The 21,094-nt window shown below is 43.1% G+C and overlaps 1 protein-coding gene across 3 annotated transcripts in view; it reads left to right on the forward strand.

Annotated features, from left to right (window-relative positions):
- The first annotated feature begins 814 nt into the window (after nucleotides 1–814).
- LOC118102586 (chemokine-like protein TAFA-1) overlaps nucleotides 815–21,094 on the forward strand; it is a 115,662-nt gene continuing 95,382 nt past the window's right edge. The window contains exons 1-2 of one of the 3 annotated variants that reach the window (XM_035148899.1): nucleotides 815–1,546; nucleotides 3,833–3,969. In XM_035148899.1, the coding sequence (XP_035004790.1) occupies nucleotides 3,846–3,969 (124 nt within the window). In that variant the 5' untranslated portion in view covers nucleotides 815–1,546; nucleotides 3,833–3,845. The remainder of the gene's footprint in view (nucleotides 1,547–3,832; nucleotides 3,970–21,094) is intronic. The other 2 variants (XR_007032359.1, XR_007032356.1) reach the window with 2 other exon arrangements.

Raw genomic sequence — 21,094 nt, forward strand, 5'->3', positions numbered from 1 at the left:
CCATCCTCACTGTCTGCCAGTTTATTTAGCCCCTCAGCTGTGTATTGTTGTGAGTAGCATCGAGTTCATTTTCTGTGAAATGTCAGACTGTGAGTGAGTCAGCCATGGCAGGTGCGTGGGATTGGCATATACTGTAAATCTCTGGTTAACAGTGTAATGAGTTAAAGGCGAACTCCTCTATATGGAAGGAAAATGTGTTGGAGGGAAACATACTCCTCGCAAACAAGACCGGCTGCTTTCACCTGCCAGCATGGCTCAGGCACAGTGGAAACACACACAGGTGCACGCCCACACAAACACAGACACACACACACATACAAAAGACAGTGAAAGTCTTTCCTTCAGAGCCAGCGGATTCAGTTTGTAAGCAAGTGACAGAGGGATGCTCGCAGACTCTTTCAGGCTGCCACTGCGTGTGCAAGTTTGTTTCCTTGGTGGGAAACAATCCGAGAGGAGTCAGCCGTAAAAAGCAAACCCTTACTCATCGCCACAAAAACTGGTGGAAATGTGTAATATGGTGATTTCATAGTTCTGATGAGGCACTCTGCCTTCTATTATAAGTCCTGTGCTCCGAGCAAATCTCACACTCGCCCGTTGAACGCTCGAGGCTGATGACTAAAAAGAGGAGCGTTCAGTCAAGCTCCCTCCTTGCCCTCTCCAACTCACACACACAGTAAAGTGTGAGACCACTTACAGTGTGTGCACGTGCACATGGATACACTCATTGAATGATAGAAAAAAGTGAGCTGAAGGCAAAGCCTGCATGGCTGGGACGGGAAGAGGGGTGGATTAATAAAGCATGCTTCATTTGCTGATGAAGTCTTGATGCAGGAGTGGGCAGTCTTGCTTTAAGACATGTGATCTGACTCACTCTCAGCTCTCTCTCTCTTTCCAGCTGGGCTACATTGTCACACACACACACAGAGAGAGAAACACACACACTCACACGCTCACTCACACACCCGCTCTACCTCTCTGACACAGACTCTACTTAGTGCGTTGGAGAGAGCACTGAGGCTCACACTATCAGCGCAGCTTCTCAATGGGGGGACGCAGCCAAGAGCAGACAGAGCAGTCATTCCACTGGAGCCTTCCGCTGCACGCGTGAGAGAGAGAGAGAGAGAGACGATCAGTGAGGGGGGTAAATTAGCTCCCCTGTCATCACAACAGAGGAGTTCTACAGACGGAGCAGAGAGACACAGACTTGAGGGAGGAGAGGAGGAGAGATCTGCACGTATGTGGCTGGTACAGCAGTGACATGATCAGCCTCCCATCCCTCCCATCCTGACCAGTGTGTGACACAGACCCCTGACTGTTTGTGTTGCCAAGGATTTCAAAAAGGAACTGGGCAGCAGAAGGGAATATTGAGGAAAAAGATCAGCGCTTAAGCTCCTTTTTTTTTGTGCTTGTGTTATGAGGACTGGAATTTCAGCGGGAATCCCTGTGGCTCCAAACTATGGATGGATTTAAGACAGAAGAGTGAGTCTGCTGGGCAGGCAGGCGGTTATTGTGACTGAGCCCCTTTCCTCCTGGACGCACTGCTCAGGTAAGGGTGTGGGACTTTCCAGGAACCTGTGCTGGTGTTTGGGGGTAGGATGGGTGGGGACAAATGCATCTGAGTGATATTATTAGCAATAAATACAGCTGGTAGAAAAAAATTGTCAAGATGACTAGACTGATACTGTGATATAATAATACAATCATTACTTTTTAAACCATGTTATGTTAGTTAGAAACATGTTTAACTAGTGTAAATAATCTTGACAACAACCCCAAAGTAATTACTAAGCGAGTGCATCTAAGAAAATAAAAAGTTCTTATGGCAGCTTATATTATTATTATGTTGTTGCATGACACTCAGATACGCACGTTTGTGGGAGTCATGGCTGAAGTTGCAGGGAACAAAACGGATCTAAATCGACGTAGCACACGCATGTATGTACCTGCAGGTGTGTCTGCGCTTTAACTTCCCCTCCGCCACATTTACCACGAGGCTGGATCAAACTATTACGCACGGATTCAGGAGGCTTTTCTCTCCTTTTACGCGGCACAAGAACCCTCCGAGTAAACAGCTTCGAACGCGTCTTCCTTTTTTTACGCACGGAAAACCATCTGGATTGTCTATTTACACATAAAAAAGCTCAGTCGCGCTGGCTCCAGGGAAACAGCACTTCGCTTTCGCTTCTCTGGAAAAAAGAAGCTGCTTACTCGTCCTCTGAAGTTGCTTTAGCGTGACGCCCGTGCCTGCTCGCTTCGTTTCAACTCTTCCGTGCAGTCTGCACCTCTGGTAAAACGCTGCCGGTGAGCACCGCGCACTATTTTCGGCAGGGATGCCTTTTTCCGATAACCGGGAGGAGCTCATCTCAGGATTCTCTGTGCAAAGGTTCAGTGAAGTGTGTGTGCGCGCGTAACGCTCCAGCTGAATATAGGGAAAGGCAGCTTGACGAGCAGGAATAATACCGTGGGGTTAAAATAAGAAAACACACCCATGGGACCATTTTGCATTTGCACAAAAACGCGGATTATATCGGATTTAGCGCAGGGGTGGAGGGATTTACAATGTGCTGCTCATAATTATATGCTTAATTTTCAGTGAATATTAAGCAGCGTCAATGTCACTGAGGGCACAGGACGCACGGGTCACATTTAGTAGCCTCAATGGTTTTAATCTCACATGCACAGATGCTCAAAACACAAAGTGTAGTTTGGGCAAAACAGACGCAAGCAGTGGCTCTGCTGCTGCCTGGATTATAGCCCAGTGGATGTGGCCTGCTTTTCTTCATTTGTGTCCACACAGACTCCTTTTCCTTTTCTGTTTGAAGTATTTATTGAGCTGACTCCCTGGGGCTCGGTGTCTCCTTTGTATTCTCTTGTGTTTTCAGATGTGGCAGACTCAAAACATTAGATTCAGACTCACGCTGCTACATGAGACCATTCACGAGATTCACAAGTAGCAATCGCAGTGAGGATAAGTGAGAAATGTAGAAATGATTGCAACCAGAGTGTGTGTGTACAAATATTCCTCTAAAAAACTGAACATCCGTCCAGGATTTATAATATTTTCCAAACTGCCATTTAAACCGTTTTTCTGGTGCAGTAATGCAGTTTTAAAAGTCTGACAACACAACACACCCCTGTTTGTTTTAGAGGAATACGTCTGGTGGTTTTAAATTCCCCCACTGTGGCTTTCTGAATGGAGAGAGGTGCTAATAACACCTGGAAAGGAGGAGAGTCTCATTATTCAATAAGGAGCTAAGGCGTGTCTCCATATGCTGGCCCTCATCAGCCATTAGGCGAGTCGCTGAGCAAATCTCCCAAAAAAATTAAATAAAAAGCTCTTTGCTCTGAGAAATGCAGCCTTTTTCTAATTCTTTGTAGAATATTCAGGGCTCTTGTGATAGTGTTAATGTCATTGTTGCTTTCATAAAATTATTATATGGCTCATTATGAAATTATCAGTCTGACAAAGAGATCGCAGCATGTTATTTTTCCTTCTTCTGCATCTAATCTGTTATTTCAATATGGTGGAAGTCCTTTGAGACCCCAGTCGGTTTGGACGAGACAGAAAAATGGATTTATAAACAAGATTGAATCTTCATTTGTGTTTTCTGTCTGCAGGTTTTTTTCTCATTGAAGCATTTTGTTTTGTTGTTTTCTTTTCATTCCTTATATTATTATAAAAAAAAATATTCATGCAAATGTACATTTTTCTTCTGATACCACAGGATTTCTGAAGACGTGTCAGTATACAGTGCTTTTTCCTGTCTTTAGGCGTGTGCTGTAACAATGTATGGACACAGGCTGTAATAAAACTCTGTGTGTCATCCTGCAGAATCGGCCATACCATGTCCTGGTTGTTGGTCATGTGGATTAGCCTCGGCTTCCTGTTGCTGTGCCACGCCACACTCTACCAGACCATCCAGCAGCACCACGTGGCCCGGCCCGGTCGCACAGACATCCTCACCCTGGGTACGTGCGTCTCTCTGACAGATTTCAGCTTCACAGGACAGTGTTGCAGTCGTGAGAAGTTCTCAGTTCTCAGCTCTGTTTTTTTTTCAAAGCAATGTAGAGAGACTGCTGCTGCACGATCTGAATGATGTTGCCCCAGCGCTGCACTGTAACGCGATGATTCACCACGCTCGCACTCATACAAGATAAGCAGAGGGGAAGACGATTAATTGTGCTTCTAATTGCATGTTACATACTCACGTTTAGTCACACTTAAATCTGTCTAGCTCTGTACATTTAGTACTATTAATGGATGTGAGATGGTTGAACTGTGAGACCTTGGTGCTTTGCTGAGCGGGATGCTTGCATTTACATCTGAACTTGGAAGTGCTGTTCGACAAAAGGCATCTTCAAACTATGTGAGTTTGAAGGTGGGGATATCATTTCCTGCGCACGGTGAGGAAATCTTGACTGCTGCACCCTGAATCTCACTGACAGACTGTTATGAGGAGGACAAGCTGAAGGCAAAAGAACCCCATTACTGTGCTGGTAACCAAGGGAGCTTTGATCACTGTGGCTTAGATGGAAATGACAATTATGTTTCCCTCTTTTGCACTGGAAACGTTTTGCAATTAAGCTTGACGCCTTCTGCACTGTAGGGGCATAAGGGGAGGGTATACGCTGAGGCGGCTCTAATTCTCTGATTATGGAAAAGCTTACCAGCATTGCTTATGGTGTATGTGGGAGTGTAACAGGGACGGCAGAGGTTTTTTCGAGCAAAGCAAAGGCTTTCTTTAAGCTTCTAACAATGAGTGTGACTCCCATGCTGAACCCTCGCGCAGAGTGGGGCTCTCTCCGGAAGCCAAGCGGCTGTTAAACATTGATGCTATCGTCTGCCTGCCTCTCATTGTGTGTGTTGCGTTGCCGAGCTAAAAGACAGTAATTGAAGCACTGCAGGAAGTGAAAAAACCCCAGCATAGAATTGTTGGTGCTTGTGTTAAACACTGGTATCCTTAGGTAGCGTGTTGGCTTACTTTTGCTTTGTAACAGCTGAAACATGAAAAATCCCAGCCATGATAGAAAGTTTTCAAAGCTTCCCGGTCCCATTAATTGGAACGAGACGGTGAGGGATGAGCGACGAATGAATTTTTAAAGGCTATCTCCCAGTTTTCTCTTGTTTTTTTGTGTCTTTTTGTGTCTTTTTGTCTTCTGTCTTTCTTTTTTTGAGTGGTTGGCAAGTCGAGCTTGGTGCCAAAGATGTACAAGGAAGTGCAAGGCTCAGTAAGTGTCTTTTGAATAATGCAGTGTTCCCAAAGGGGATGAAGGGGGGGAAAGAAATACCCCCCTTCCCACTCCCTCTTCCAACCACAAGTGTAGATCCAGAAGAGTCATCCAGGCGAAGGATGGTTATGACTGAGAGTCCTCTTGAAGGTTTTCCAGTCAGACTCTCACGCTTACTGCATACAACACTGCGAGGGGAACGGACGTGTACATGCTGGGACGTTCACAAACCATTTATTCACCGAGGCCATTATGGCGTGGCATTTTCATGGGTCCTCCGGGGACATGGGAGCTGTGTTCAGGACACGTCAGGTCTGAGAGGATGCAAACTCATGTCGTGGAGGTGGATGATAAACACAAATTGATTTTTGATGTGATTATTGGACTGATTTAGCAACGCCAGGAGATTATCAAAGAGAGAGGGATGTGATTTAATATGCCAGTATCCACAGTGAGTCTGTAATAGTGTTACTTTGGAACAAGCCCTCCCTGGAAAACTTAAAAAAAATCAACCAATCTCTGATGTATGACAGCCATAATTGGTGCTGACTATCAAATGCTGGGGACATGTTATGATATTTTACAAGCGGGTGCCCCCAAAAAGAAAACATTTCTGCTATTTTCTAACTTCCTGCTCAGCGACTGTACAATTTACTGTATATCATGTTTTTTGAAGAGGATTAAGCCGACATCAATCTCACTCATCCGCAGAGTGGCGGTAACCGATTTAACCAGAACTGCGCTCTCAGAATTGAAATGGTATGATGAATATTTGAATTAGAATTGATTTTATAATTTGAGGAGCACTCCGGTTTCATTGAGGCCAGAGCCCTCAGATATAAATAGATATGGATATGTAGGACGTGTCATAATGGAGATGTCTCGCCTTTAAGAATCCATTGGTTTTCATGCTTTTGCTGTTTACTGTAATCAAATAATGTCTCTGTGTTTCTCTGAGATGATGAAACCGTGTCTGATGTACTGTCTGCCACACTGTAAATTAAGATGTAGAATGGGTTCTTAGTGATATCAACCTTTTGTGCTTTATTTTATACATATGCTTAGATTATCTATTCAATATGTTGATAACAAGATGGGCTGCCTCACCGAGCCTTTTATTGTGGCTGTGCGATGCCTCTGTATTGTCTTCTGGACACTCATGAGTCTTGAAGTCCAAGTGTTTAAGTGGAATGCTGGGTCTGTGTTTTGCCCTGAGATAAATTTTTGTGGATCTTGGCATGCAGCCCAGCCGACTGTGTGAGTGTGTGAGTGGAACAAAAACTTACAAACCATCCCGCATCGACAAAGATACACAGACAAGGGGCTGTGTGGGTTTCTGAGGAGGGGAAGTGAAGGTCATGTTGATTTAAGTACAGATGTAATCCTCCAGCCTGTTCAAGCATCTAACTATGGTTGAGAAATCAGCTCATCTGCCTCCTGTAACACTGAGCTGACAAAAAAAAATGGTGACTGCGGAGATTAAAGTTTCAAGATCGCATTTCGGTGTCTTTTTTTTTTACGTTTCCATGACAAATCGGTATAGTCACCACCGAGGCGGAGATTGAGTAATGAGTTGCCTGACTGCTTCGTCACCTGCTTCAGGAAGCGGCACCGCTCCGTTTCCCATGAGCCCCTGCTTCACACAGTCTCCTCTGCATCGTGCTCGTGCTGCTGAAGATTGATGGCGGCCTGATTCTGGGCAGCCAATTCTGGTATCTCAAGAAATAATCCACTACGATGACAGATGAGCTGAATGTGACAGGACACACACACAAACGGGGCTCTGCGCTCGCCCTACCTGCCAACACAGCGAACACAAGCGCTCGCTGCCAAGACCGCTGCCGCATAAACCAGGCCGTTCCTGACAGTGCATGGTGCTGGACTCCATCGCAAGTCAGTAAAAGTGCAACCAATTTACACTGTCAGTGCGTCGCTGGCAGTAGTTACAGTTGATGTGGTGTCTTCTATCGTTAAAATGAAAGTGCTCCCTAATGTGATGTCTACTGACTGTATTACAGTATTATCAATAAGTTACCCTTGTACCATATAAATTGACTCTTGTTCAGTTGAAGTATGTACACAGCAGTCATGTTCACATCGTATCAATACCCAGAGGGGCCGTGTGAACATAACAACACTTGCTTTGTTTTATTACGACTATGACGGGGCAGTTAAAGAGTCTCACATAGAACAGAACAGCAGGATTCCTGTGCCAGGTGCAGCTGTAAAACCAACTCTACTCGCCTGATACACACTGATTACATCTGATGATTACAAAGATGGCAATTAGAAAGAATATCACAGGGGCGGACACAGCGGTACGGCCAGGGGGCAACGGGCTCCAGCTGAAGTCTCATTGAGTGAAGTGACCCTGTCCTTCTATTAGTCGTTAAAAAAGTAACCTACAACAATACTAACAATAAATATGACAATGTGTTAGGAATTTTCATTGTCTCATCTCTTGTGAAGTGCACAATGTGCCGGGACAAGGAACGATTTTCCCAGTATATTCAATGATCAGTGGCTTTGCTCAAGGCTATAGGGTTATCATGGAATGACTTACTGAATCAGGAATAGTGCATGGATGTTGGACATATAATTGGACCCTGTGTAAATGGTGGCCCCTTTATGGCCACTGATCTAGAAACATCCTAGATCTGCCATTTAAGGCTGAAATGCTGATTTAGCATGTCCATGAAAACTGACGGTAAGGAAATGGATATGGAATAGCTGAAAAGGCTGATAACTAATGCAGTGGTTCATGTATAGTGTTCATGTTTTTGTTATCCTTTGATTAGAAAGGGCTGATCACAAATGATTGGGAGGCATTTTAATGAGCTCATTGTTCATCGTCCATGAAGCTCCCTCAGTGGGGGAAGCTCTTTGAGGTAGAAGAAAACATGTAATTACTTGGATTAGCCAAGACGGTGAAACAAGAGCAACTCCGTGATCACAAACAAGGATGCACTTGATAAACATAAGGATCCTTAAGAGTTCAAAACATGTCAAAGAACTGTAGTGGTGAACTTAAGCTTCACGTTTCTATTGAAGCTCCTGTATTTCAACTTGAAATCTAAGGATATTTTGAGGAGAGGAAAATCTGACAAAACCTTGAACCTAATTTAGGATGGCTGCCTTTTTGGTAAATTTGTGGAGGGTGGAAGTCTGGAATCCATACATCCACAAAGTATACATTGATTTTTTTTCTGACTCTTTCTGTGCAATGCAGAGGGGATGACAGCTTCAGAAGATTGATGATTTGTCCGGCAGTGTTTGGTAATATTAAGAAATAAGCTTCACTGGCACTGTTGGATTCTGGAATTAAAATATGTCTTGGACTATCTGATCACAAGTGGACCGCAAGCGTGAATAGATGCATTGAGATACTTTCACACAGGCAATTTTCATGGAGGTGGCTGCACATGACCAGACTCTCTTGGCAGTGTGTACTAGAAAGTGTCACGGGCCACATCAAAGAACCAGCTACTCAACTCATTTGCGTTAGAGGAAGTACTCATTCCTTTGGGTCTCAAATGATGACATTCATCCATGACGTCTGAAATTATTGAATACCCCATAGAGATATATTAGTGCGTCAAACATCTTGCAAACATTGCAAATTGGTTTGCATGGATCACACCAAGGAATAGACTCAGCACGCGTTATTTTGATCTCCAGCAGACTACGCAAGCAGAATGTATTTTCCAGCCATTAAAAGCATCATCAAATTTGTTCTTTGCAAATGAAAAGGATGTTTGTGTCGATTTCCATCAAGACGCATGTGGCGATGCATTCTAATGCCAGGCCCGAACTCACATACTTGGGGTCCACATGTGATCGGATCACCCAGGACGCATGTTAATGCCAGCCACTGGCTCACAAACTGAATGCACACACTGTTCCAACTTGGAACTCATTTCAACACTTCTAAGACTCATTTCAATAGCTCAGTGTTCATGGCAGAAACACAGAAGTGAACATGCACTTTTTTTTTACACAGTCATCTTCAAAGCGATAATCTTACTTCCTTGCTTCTTCTGCGGACATCTAAGCTCTTGCAGTATGAGTGGCAGATCCATCCATGGTATCCACACGAACAGCTGTCCATATAGGCTGTCTGTCGTTTTGTTTTGCCGCTAAATCAGCTTAATTTACATCCCCATTAAACTGTGGGGACTAATTAGTGTGAGAATTGATGGTGAAAGAATATTCAATTAAATTACAGTCACTTGAATGGATTACGTCTTAATCATATTTTTGTAAAGTGGATGAAAAGGAATTGTTTGATTTGGCTGGCAGCATTGGCTCATGTGGAAATATAGCAACAGACAATATGCTACGTGCATTCACTATGAGTTTTTTTCTTTTCCATGTCGTTGTTTGACTTGTATGTGTATCATTAAACCACCTTCGTGAGAACTAGATTGTGGGCTGATGAAAATCATAAATTATATATGACACAAATTTAATTAGAAACATTCATTTTGTAAACACGACATACAAACCCTGCCTTTTGCCAACAGAGGAGCTGAAATCCTATAATCTACCTCCACATGGGATTATAATTGCTTTGAAAACTGTGGGCTCAGTTGAGAGAGCTCATCAGCGCTATGTGATCTCGTTCCCTCTATCACACAGCATGTCCTTCGAGGTAATGAAAGCAACCTTTCTATAAAACTAGGCAATAACTGCCTGATCATTCAGGTGCCGAGCAGCACTCTCTTTGCGCCTGGCCTCTTCCCTCAGCCCTCCATCCTCTGCCCCCCCGTCCTCCCTGCCTCCATCTCCTCGTCTCTATCGGCCTCTCAGACGATTTGTCATGGATCAGATGAGACAATTTGTCATGGATTAGTGCACTTAAATGTCTGTGTGATAGTGGAAGCAGTCACTGGAAAAGCTTAGGAATCCTATTACATTGCGTTTTATGGCCGGCAAGGGGGAGGGCGGAGTGGAGGTTGAATTGGCAGTTTCTATGGCGTGTGTACCGTTCCTTGACTTTTTCCCTCCACACATAATCAGATATTCACTTAGAGGTGAGCTCCACTGAGTAACTAGACCAGAGGTTATATATTCTTTCTCCATTCACCGCTTGCTTCATATGTTTCTATTTAATTGACTGTTCACTAAGCCCCGCCACCTTAGTCACCAGGGCTATGCCTGCCCAGCTCACAGTTGTCTCACGGCACATTAACAGTGTACAGTGATAAGAGCGAGAGAGAGATTTACCACCCGAAGTTTAGCAATTATTAAAACAAGGGATTTCGCGACAGAAGTAAATCAAAGGCCTTTTTATTTCTATGACTATATTGAATTTTGTCAGCTCAAATGACAACAATAGATAGAGCATTTTATAAGCTAGAGCTAGTTTCCCTGAGCTAATGTTATTGCTAAAGCTCCAAATATGCTATTGTTCCAGTCCTGTACTGGAAAACTGCCTGTAACCCTACAATATATTAGCTACAGACCCAAGACTGCATATAAAGACGAACAATATGTCAGCTCCTCTAAAGTGAAGCCAGGGAAAGACATCATGATTGACAGCTGAGACTCACTCGAGATTGGTCACGCACAGTTATTGGCGGGACCTTGATGGTTCCATTCCATGATAAGTACTGCACAGACCCCGAATTATGTCCCTAGCACAACATGGCAGCGCCCATATCTGAGATATTTTGGGTTCATTTTTATGAGAGGTGTCATCTATCTTTGTATACTGTTTGTACTACAGACACACTCTTTGCCTTTGAACCAAAGTGGGTAGTACGCTTGTTAGCGTGCTAACATTTGCAGCTTATGTTCGAGTAAACAAACAATTTTCACTCCATTCATTCAAGACACCATTGTCCAAACTCTTGAGATCCTACAGATTGCAGCTCCTTTTAAAAAGTCCATTGACAAAGCTTTATTGTCCTGCTTAGTTACAGTTGCTAAGCTGTGATTGGGGCCGGGGTTTAGTAAACAGCCAATTAGGAATTTCTTTGAGCAGAATGTTTGACAGCAATAAGTGAGTCACCCAGTGAGAAATTACCTCTCTTTTTGTCACAGTTTCATATTGTGTCTTGGCAAACAGATGCAGTTTCACCTGTGGCAGTATTACCGTGTCATTAGTATTTGTTTACTCAGCGGTCTTTCTCATCGCAGGCCTCCAAGTGAATGTACTCTGCAGTTCAGTTTCTGCCTCCTTGAGTGAGGCTGGATGGCAGCAGATTAGATGCTATTTTAGTCTGATCTCAGATAATTATGCCTGGCAGACTGTACAGGTGCTATTTACAACAGGTGGCTCATTTCCCCAATTATTTTCAATGAATTGAAGTGTATGAAAATAGACAAACAAGTCACACAGTGCAAAGTGTGTCCACACAACCCAACTGTCTAGCAGTACCTTGCAGTCAGCCTATTTTCATCTCGTTTAAATTGTCTTCTATTTGCAGCCATTTCTCTTCTTTCTGCATGTTCTCCTTGTGCCTGCGCAGGTTTACTATGGATTTTCCGACTGCCTCAGTCCAAAGGCATGCATTTTAGATTGAATGGGTTCTCTAAATTGCCAGTAGGTTTGAATGAATGGTTTGTCTCTTTATGTGGGCCCTAAGATAGACTGGTAACCAGTCCAAGCTGTAACCCTCGCCTGCTGGGATTGGCTCCAGCCCCACTGTGACCCTCAAGCAATATATGTAGCCAATGGATGGATAAATAGAGCAACAGCAAGTTACTGTAACATAGATCATTATCATCTTTAATCAAACACTATCTTATGCAGCTCCTCTGACACATCATGGCCCCTCCAGCCCTTTAGCTGCATCGTACTGAAGTGAAACAGCTCGCTTATGTTAATGGAGCAGAGAGACACTGCCAGATAATTGTGATGCAGCGGAGCTACCGCGTGGCATCATTTAAAACCACTGCGGGGGACAAATGTTACTCATTGAGTTTTTTGTTTGCAGAAGACTCAGTTTTCCCCAGCAACTCATTTACCCAGTGGCGGTCAAATTACGTTGTTGTAATCATACTGCTAATTTACTTTCCAAAGCTTGCCTGTTTTTTTTATTTGTTTTTTTGCAATCGCTTTTTAAAGATATTTAAGTTAGATATGTAAAGTGTTCAGTGTGAACAGAATCCAAAGAAAACACGTTGGGCTTCATTGTCTTTGCCGTGTAGCTGGTTCATTCAGTGTGAATCTTTTTACTCATATTTCCATCTCTCTATAGCTTCACTTCTGACATGTGTGAGAAAACAGATCAAAGTGTTAATTCAGAATTTCAGGCTTTCCTCAGGTTTGAATGATCATTTTTTTTTAAACTGGTATTTTAATCTATGAAATATTAATTGTTTGAAGGAAAATAATCTATTTCTGCTCTAAAGTGGCTATGTTAAATATAATTATATGTGTGCAATTTATCACATGATGCTCTTAGTGATAAAAGAGAATTTTTTGCAAACTCTGCAGTATTGTTCAATTTTAAAAGCCAACCTAGTGGATGACAATAGAAATCTGTTTGTCTACAAGTTTGGCCTATGAACCTAAAACATTAATATGATATGTCAGCGTTGTGCTCACTGCCACTTTCTATTGTAGTGAAATTAATTTCTTTTTTCTCCTGCAATGTGATCTCTGTAAACCTCCCTCCCATGCATTCACAAAATGTGTGAAAAGCTCTTCATCTTTGTGTTTCAGTTTTGTTTTCACACTCCTAATAGCGTAAATTTGAGATGCATGTATTCAATTTGTTGCCAAGGTGACTTCCTTTTTCTGTTTGGCCCAGTAAATCATTCATTGGAGCCCTGACAGGGGCCAAAAATGGATTATGGGGTTTGGAATTATGGAAACAAAAATCCTCTTGCTTAAATATGTCCGCACTTGTCAAAGGTATGATTGAAAGTCTGTCTAAGTTTTCCACCCAGGGTGCTCTGTCAGCATTAGCTGAGGACTATTTGTCTTGTCTGATGTGTCTGGATGAATCCATATGGCTGCTCTGCCGAGGCAGCACTGTATTGTCTTATCGTATCCTTATCTGACAGCAGGCGCTCTAATAATGGAAGTCGGGTCGAGATGTCACAGTTAACTGTTCATCATTGCCGTGCAGAATATGACACATAAAGTGGACACCGCCAAATCCCTGAATAAATAGACAGGAAATCTTATTTTAATCTGGATCAGCCAGCATGTTGTGGATTTCACACTTTTGTATTGAATGTGCCAGTCACTTGTACTGTACACGGTGAGGATGGTGACAGACTGTTGAAAATGTAGGAGGACAATTAGTATCCACTGGGTCTGCAATGTATCTTCATTTGCCACAGTATCTCCAGCACATGTCAGGTTCACTGAACATGGCTCAATGCCCTCATACCTTCGTGCTCTGTGCCTGTTGGCCAGGAGAGTAAGAGAATGAAGGATGAGGTGGCACCTGCATGTGTCTGTCTGCAGCCTAATGGCCCACTGGAGCTTTCTCTCACACAAACCATGTCCCTCCTCACTTTTATGCTCTTTGTCTTTGTCTTTCCGCAGACGCCTTGTCTGCCTATTAGCCGCCATGCTCATCTGCCTTGGTTTTTATCCAAGTTCTGTTCATAGACTCCTCTATACGTGGGTTTCCTCTGTGGCATCGCCAAAAAAAGACATGTTTAACTTCAATTATCTTGGGAACCTGAACAAAGTTGGCAGTGAGTATTTGTAAGGAAATATTACTTAGAACCCCAGTCAGCCTGGCAGGCTATGTAGGATTTTCTCCTCCTCCTCCTCTCACTTCCCCGAGGTTTTAAGTGTTATGAGATACGCTTTCCCAACAAAAAGACCTTTTTGACCTTCTTTCTGTAAGTTTTGTGAGTTGAGTTCAAATGAGGATTAATGCCTGCTCTAAGCAACTTGTTCAGCCTTTTTCCCTGAAGGTGTCAAAGAAAATATGGGGATGGCAGACATGTGTACAAAAAAGGAGTGTTATTGGAACTGAGCTGATAGAGCTGAATACCTTTCCACATGCCGTGTTTGATCGCAACAGCTTTCCTGCCGTCCTTGTGGATTTTAGTGCTCTCCGAGGTACAAACTGCGAGGCACGCATGGATTCTAAATAAAAAAGCTGTACTGATGTATAACTGGATCCCTCACCTCATCTTTTATATTAATGTTTTTTTTTCTTTCTCTGTCCTCGTGGAGTTGAATCCACATCAAGGCCTGTGAGCCGCAGCTCCTTCGTGAAAGACAAACAAAAAGATCAGTTTTTACAGTGTTGCAGCTGAGCTTTAACTCTTGCGGGAGATTCAGACCCGGTCACGATGCAAAATGGTTTCATCACTCACATCCACAAAGAAGTATTTGACAGAAATGCCCGGACTGCACTGGGTGCGGCGAGTGACGGCTGCATCGCTGATCTGCTGCATCTTGTGTCCGTCTGTTCTTCACACTTGGAGCATGTCTTCTGCGTGTTTTGCAGAGCAGGCATACAGGAGGTGTTGCAAAATGTATGGTTTGTGTGACACGCTGTGAAATATGCAAAACCCAGACTCTCTCCACGAGTGCCTGAGCAATGTGGCTGCTTTAACCTCATGAAACCAGCACCAAAATGAAAAGCGACTCCAATCTACACACGCACTCCTCATGGGTCCAGTGTGGCCCAGGTGTAACAGTTAGCCCTGAGGCAAAGTATGCAGGTTAATGCCGACTGTCCATATCAGAGTAAATTGAAAAGCAGGAATATCAGTATACAAGATATATATTTATAATCTTAAAATGCACTTTGCTACATGTTTCATGCTGCAAAAATGATTTCCTCATAGAAGGTAAATGCCGCTTTATTTCTTTGTTTCTTAAAAGCAATTCAGTGTTTTGTTTTGTTTTCTCTATTGACGGCCTGGGTTCCTGTATGTGTGTGACTTGGTATAAGCTGGTAATGAAAAGTGTGCTTAGAGCTGAGTCAGTGTGCTCTTCTATTGTCAGGATCAAGGGCTTTAGTTTCTCTCTCAGCAGATGCAAAGAAGCAGAGTAACAGTGTGATGTTTCGCTGAAGAGAGAAGAAGTACCTCTGGCTCACTTACTGTATATTAGCTTTTAGTATTACATTCCACCTCTCCCCCTGTGTTGCTGAGTGCAAGCCTCGCATTGAGCTGTGCTCCCATCTCCACAGAGCTCCCCCTCTTCTCTTAGGCACAATCAGAGCATGAGACTTTGATTCAAGCATGAATAAAATACAGAAGTGTTTTGTGAAACATCCAGTGCAGTGAGCAGCGCCTGTTTAGAATTCGACCCTGTTTTCGAAACGCTTTTTTGCAGAATGTTTTTTCTGAGGTGTAGAGAGAAAGAGATGACGCTGTCTCTGTCTCAGCCTCAGTCACCAGCATTATTCATTCACTATCTTAGTCACTTATGTAGTGCTTGCTTTCACACCTTTATCTGCTGTCTGATCGCAGGGTGGATGTGCACACATGCTGTTAGCATGACACTCAGCGCTGGTTGCACATTCTCTGAGCTTGTCGGGCTGTGAAGGAATTGTGTGCACGCTGTCAGCGCAGACACGCCAAGCCGGGTCTCTGTGCAGCAACATGTTGCTGTAGTGATGTTATTACAATTTTGGATGATTCACATGAGAGGGCAGACAGGCAAGCAGATAGCATTGTAGATTTTTTTTTTCTCTTGGCTTATCTGCAAATGGGAAATGTCACCCACAGCTGCAGCGGGGGCAGGCTGAAGGGGACAGGTGTGATGCAGTTGGTGGTATGCACTGGAGGGTAGAGGGGCGAATGCTTAAGCCATTGAAGAGGACAAGGGAGAGGTGAAGAGGAGGGAAATGCCAGAAGAAGCTCATTAGAGACTAGAAGTATAAGTGTGACTTGAACAAGATCTGAGTCTGACAGGCTCCCCTCTGCTCTGACCTTGTTACATCACCTCAGCAAATCTTAGAGGGCTATTTTTGTTGTGTCTGCAACCCTCTTTTCTTGGTTGGTTACGTGCTCTAGTCCCACTGGGCTGCCGGTGATAAACAGGCTACAACTTCTCTTGAAAGCAAGGGTTTAATTCTTTGCCTGTCTTTGTTTAATACACAGTGCCTTACGCCTCTAATGCTACTCCAACCAGTTACACTCATAACTGTCCTAGATAAAACACTGGCACGTAGGAAATAATGTGTACCGCAACTGTGATTACTTTTGTGTGTGGCCACCCGACCTGGGCCCATCGGGTTTAGACAAATATTTTGAAATTGTACTTGGGTTCAGGTTGGGTTCGGTCACGTTGGTTAGGATATACACTACCGTTCAAAAGTTTGGGGTCACCCAGACAATTTCGTGTTTTCCATGAAAACTCACACTTTTATTTATCAAATGAGTTGCAAAATGAATAGAAAATATAGTCAAGACATTGACAAGGTTAGAAATAATGATTTTTATTTGAAATATTAATTTTGTTCTTCAAACTTTGCTTTCGTCAAAGAATGCTCCATTTGCAGCAATTACAGCATTGCAGACCTTTGGCATTCTAGCTGTTAATTTGTTGAGGTAATCTGTAGAAATGTCACCCCACGCTTCCTGAAGCACCTCCCACAAGTTGGATTGGCTTGATGGGCACTTCTTGCGTACCATACGGTCAAGCTGCTCCCACAACAGCTCAATGGGGTTGAGATCTGGTGACTGCGCTGGCCACTCCATTACAGACAGCATACCAGCTGCCTGCTTCTTCCCTAAATAGTTCTTGCATAATTTGGAGGTGTGCTTTGGGTCATTGTCCTGTTGTAGAGGAAATTGGCTCCAATCAAGCGCTGTCCACAGGGTATGGCATGGCGTTGCAAAATGGAGTGATAGCCTTCCTTATTTAAAATCCCTTTTACCTTGTACAAATCTCCCACTTTACCAGCACCAAAGCAGCCCCAGACATCACATTACCTCCACCATGCTTGACAGATGGCGTCAGGCACTCTTCCAGCATCTTTTCACCTGTTCTGCGTCTCACAAATGTTCTTCTGTGTGATCCAAACACCTCAAACTTTGATTTGTCTGTCCATAACACTTTTTTCCAATCTTCCTCTGTCCAATGTCTGTGTTCTTTTGCCCATATCAATCTTTTCTTTTTATTGGCCAGTCTCAGATATGGCTTTTCTTTGCCACTCTGCCTAGAAGGCCAGCATCCCGGATCGCCTCTTCACTGTAGACGTTGACACTGGCGTTTTGGGGTACCATTTAAAGAAGCTGAGGACCTGTGAGGCGTCTATTTCTCAAACTAGAGACTCTAATATACTTGTCTTCTTGATGAGTTGTGCCGGGGCCTCCCACTTCTCTTTCTACTCTGGTTAGAGCCCGTTTGTGCTGTTCTCTGAAGGGAGTAGTACACACCGTTGTAGGAAATTTTCAGTTTCTTCGCAATTTCTCGCATGGAATAGCCTTCATTTCTAAGAACAAGAATAGACTGGCGAGTTTCACATGAAAGTTCTCTTTTTCTGGCCATTTTGAGAGTATAATCGAACCCACAAATGTGATGCTCCAGATACTCAACTAGCTCAAAGGAAGGCCAGTTTTATAGCTTCTCTCACCAGCAAAACAGTTTTCAGCTGTGCTAACATAATTGCACAAGGGTTTTCAAGGGTTTTCTAATCATCCATTAGTCTTCTAAGGCGATTAGCAAACACAATGTACCATTAGAACACTGGAGTGATAGTTGCTGGAAATGGGCCTCTATACACCTATGTAGATATTTCATTAAAAACCAGACGTTTCCACCTAGAATAGTCATTTACCACATTAACAATGTATAGAGTGTATTTCTGATTAATTTAATGTTATCTTCATTGAAAAAAACAGTGCTTTTCTTTGAAAAATAAGGAAATTTCTAAGTGACCCCAAACTTTTGAACGGTAGTGTATACTTGATTTTTTTACACTGTACGTGCATCGGGCTCCGGTCGGGTTTAGGCACAGGAGCAGAATGTCTGTTTGACAAATTTTCTCTCAGGCTTGGTTGGGTGCGAATACAAAATTGCAGCTTGTATATGTAGCTGTTTGTGTAATACAACATTGGGTCTTGGGGTGAGAATAAATGTAAGTGGTATCATTTCTACTTAAGCACCAACTGAGGTTTAATAGTGATGTCCCATTTTCAGCCTCGAACCTTCCCTTGATGTGTCACACAGTTTCCAGTTAGACGTTCATTCTTTATAAGTGCAGAATAGCAGGGTCATTTAGTTTAATGGTGTATTGATGCTATTTTGCTGTCACGAAAAAAGTATTTCTGTTTATGTCTAGTCACTTTTTACAGTGCATGCCACAGCGGCATTATCTTTATTTACTTTATCTGTAGTTGCTTTGCAGGCGAAACTTTACAATGTCAAAATGTGTGTGGGAATGAACTGGTGCTCTGCCCTCAAATAAACATAAAAGGAAGTTTATGGCAGCATAGAGGGTTATAGACAATGATATTCCAAGAGAGACTCAGTGCACTACAATTACAAATGATGTCAACAGTCAGTGTATAGTTTTGACCCGGTCTGTCCCGACTCCCTGGACCAGGACAGGATGCAATTTGTCTGTATCCTGTTTGACTTTGTGTTGGGATGTTGTTTTTTGTTTTTTGACTGCGATTAATGGAGTTGGATTCAGTCTTATTTTAACTTGGAGTCATTAAATGCATCATTAAGCACTTAAATGGTTTAGTCTGAGTAAAACCTGAATAATATTGATTTGGGACTTGGATGGTTAGGGTGCATAACACACTAATTATAGTTAGTAATTCATTGATTTTCTGACCAACAGAATATTAATCGGCAACTATTTTGATTATAAATGAATAATTTCAAAAATTGTAATCTAAATGCTTTACATTGTTCTTCTTAAATGGGAGAATTTTATGATTTTCTTTGTCATGTATGATCATAAACTGAGATCTTAGATTAATGAAGAAAACATGGCCTAGTCCCGTCTTGGTCTATCTACTGTTCACTTTATGTTGATATCTAAAGTGACTTACTAATTTATCTGCGAGGTAGAGCGGGTCATTCACTAACTAGAAGATCTGTAGTTCGATTCCCGGCTCCACCAATCTGCATTTTGTCCTAGGGCAATATACTGAACCTCAGATTGCCCCTGGTGGCTGTGCCGGCAGTGTGCTGAATGGTGTGTGATTGCACACCAAGCAGAGGATGTTGTCGAGCTGCATGAATATGTGTGTGAATGTGACTTGCACTGTGAAGCGCTTTGAGTGGTCGGTAAGACTGGAAAAGCACAACACACATCTGCAGAACCTATTGACAAAATGATGAACTGATTATTCAGATAATTTAATGATGAAAATAATCATTAGTTGCTGCTTTAATTGGCCCATAGACTTGTGTTTAAAAAGTTTAACATTTCAACTTCAACCCTGTTCCGTGATTTGTCACTTTTTATATCACTGCATGAATCGGAACAAAACATCCCAAGCTCACACTAACCTTTTCAGCGAGATAATTGATGGTGTCAGTGTTCCTCCGCGGTGAGAATCATCCTCTCCAAACCTAAGCAGTTTGTGTGATGAATCTTTCACCTGCCACCGTCAGAATGGGATGACGAAACCTAGAATTAACCTGAGTACCACTTCAGTGTGGAGTCACTGAGGGGAGATTGTCTGCAGCCCGAGGAGATGAAAGCCCCGCGGTCGTGGCTGACAGATGTTATCCGGAGCTGGAGCCGAGGGGACCGCTTTTCTTTTTTGCTAGGGGTGCGGTGTGCTAATGTTAGCAGCGTTGGTGATATTGGAAAGTAAATACGAGCCCCTCTTAAGGTCTTATACAGGCTCTTGTGAAAACCCCATCTCATCCAGAGGTGAATTGGATGAGGAAGGCGTACACATCTCGGCTCTCTTTGCGAGGGCACTCGTAATATATGTGAATTACATATGAGACTGCAGCGATAAAGCCGCCTCGTATTCCTCTTCATGAGCAAGAGGGGATTATGTAGTCTTAAAATAGGATTGTGACTCTCATACTGTGCATAGAATACAAATCAATAAGAAATGCATAAGTTGTAGGTTCAGCATTGATATTATTGAAAATATTTTTAGTACTATGGAAATTGTGTAAAACATTTATGAACCAAGAGAACAACTTCAAAATCCTTTCTAATCTTTTAGGAATAAAGCCTGTGCCTGTAATTTGTGTCTGAATGTAAGACGAGACAGTTAGATCCACGTTTTCTATGTACTTGTGGATCCTGTTCAAACCTCGCTGCCAGTTGGAGGAGGCGGCGACATGTTTGAACAGTGAGAGCATTTGGCCGATCAATCTCCTGTCCCCCTGTCCAATGACTGCCCCACCATCGATCATCGTTTAACTGTTACGTTTCATTCCCGACGAGATGCTAGTTGCCGCCTTGCAGCATTTTCCTCCGTACGCTTGCATGTCTGGCGGGATCCACCTGTTTGTGTGTTTGCCAGAGAAAGAGAGGAGAAAAGAGAATGAGCTTATGTGTATGCAAAAAAGAACAAGATAGGATGTGGCCGCCTGAGCCAGCCAACCAGCTTGCTGCGCTGCTGTCGCTGAAGCCCGGCCAGACAGATGGTATCCATTTGATTAGAGAGATGCTGTAATGGTGGGCCAGGAGCTGCTAAGAGAGGCTGTTATTGGTTCTTCACGAGGAGGCAGTGAAAACTTTAACCTGTTTAAAAACGTAACCCTCTGCTCCTGTGATGCCTCGCTGATGTGTTGGCTGGTGTGCTGGTTCGTTATCCTGGCTGTCTCAGAGCTCACAGTGTTTGCATGTGGTCTGTCTTTCCAAACTTAAGGGACACTAGTATTATTATTTAATTGTTTAACTAATATTTGCAAAACATGTTATGGAGACTGAATCAACCATAAAATTAACCTGTCCACATTTGTCCAAATAGCCACAAGTTGAAACAGTTGTTTCTGCGCCAT

This window comes from Hippoglossus stenolepis, chromosome 3, assembly GCF_022539355.2.
Source record: "Hippoglossus stenolepis isolate QCI-W04-F060 chromosome 3, HSTE1.2, whole genome shotgun sequence".
Classification (NCBI taxonomy): domain Eukaryota; kingdom Metazoa; phylum Chordata; class Actinopteri; order Pleuronectiformes; family Pleuronectidae; genus Hippoglossus; species Hippoglossus stenolepis.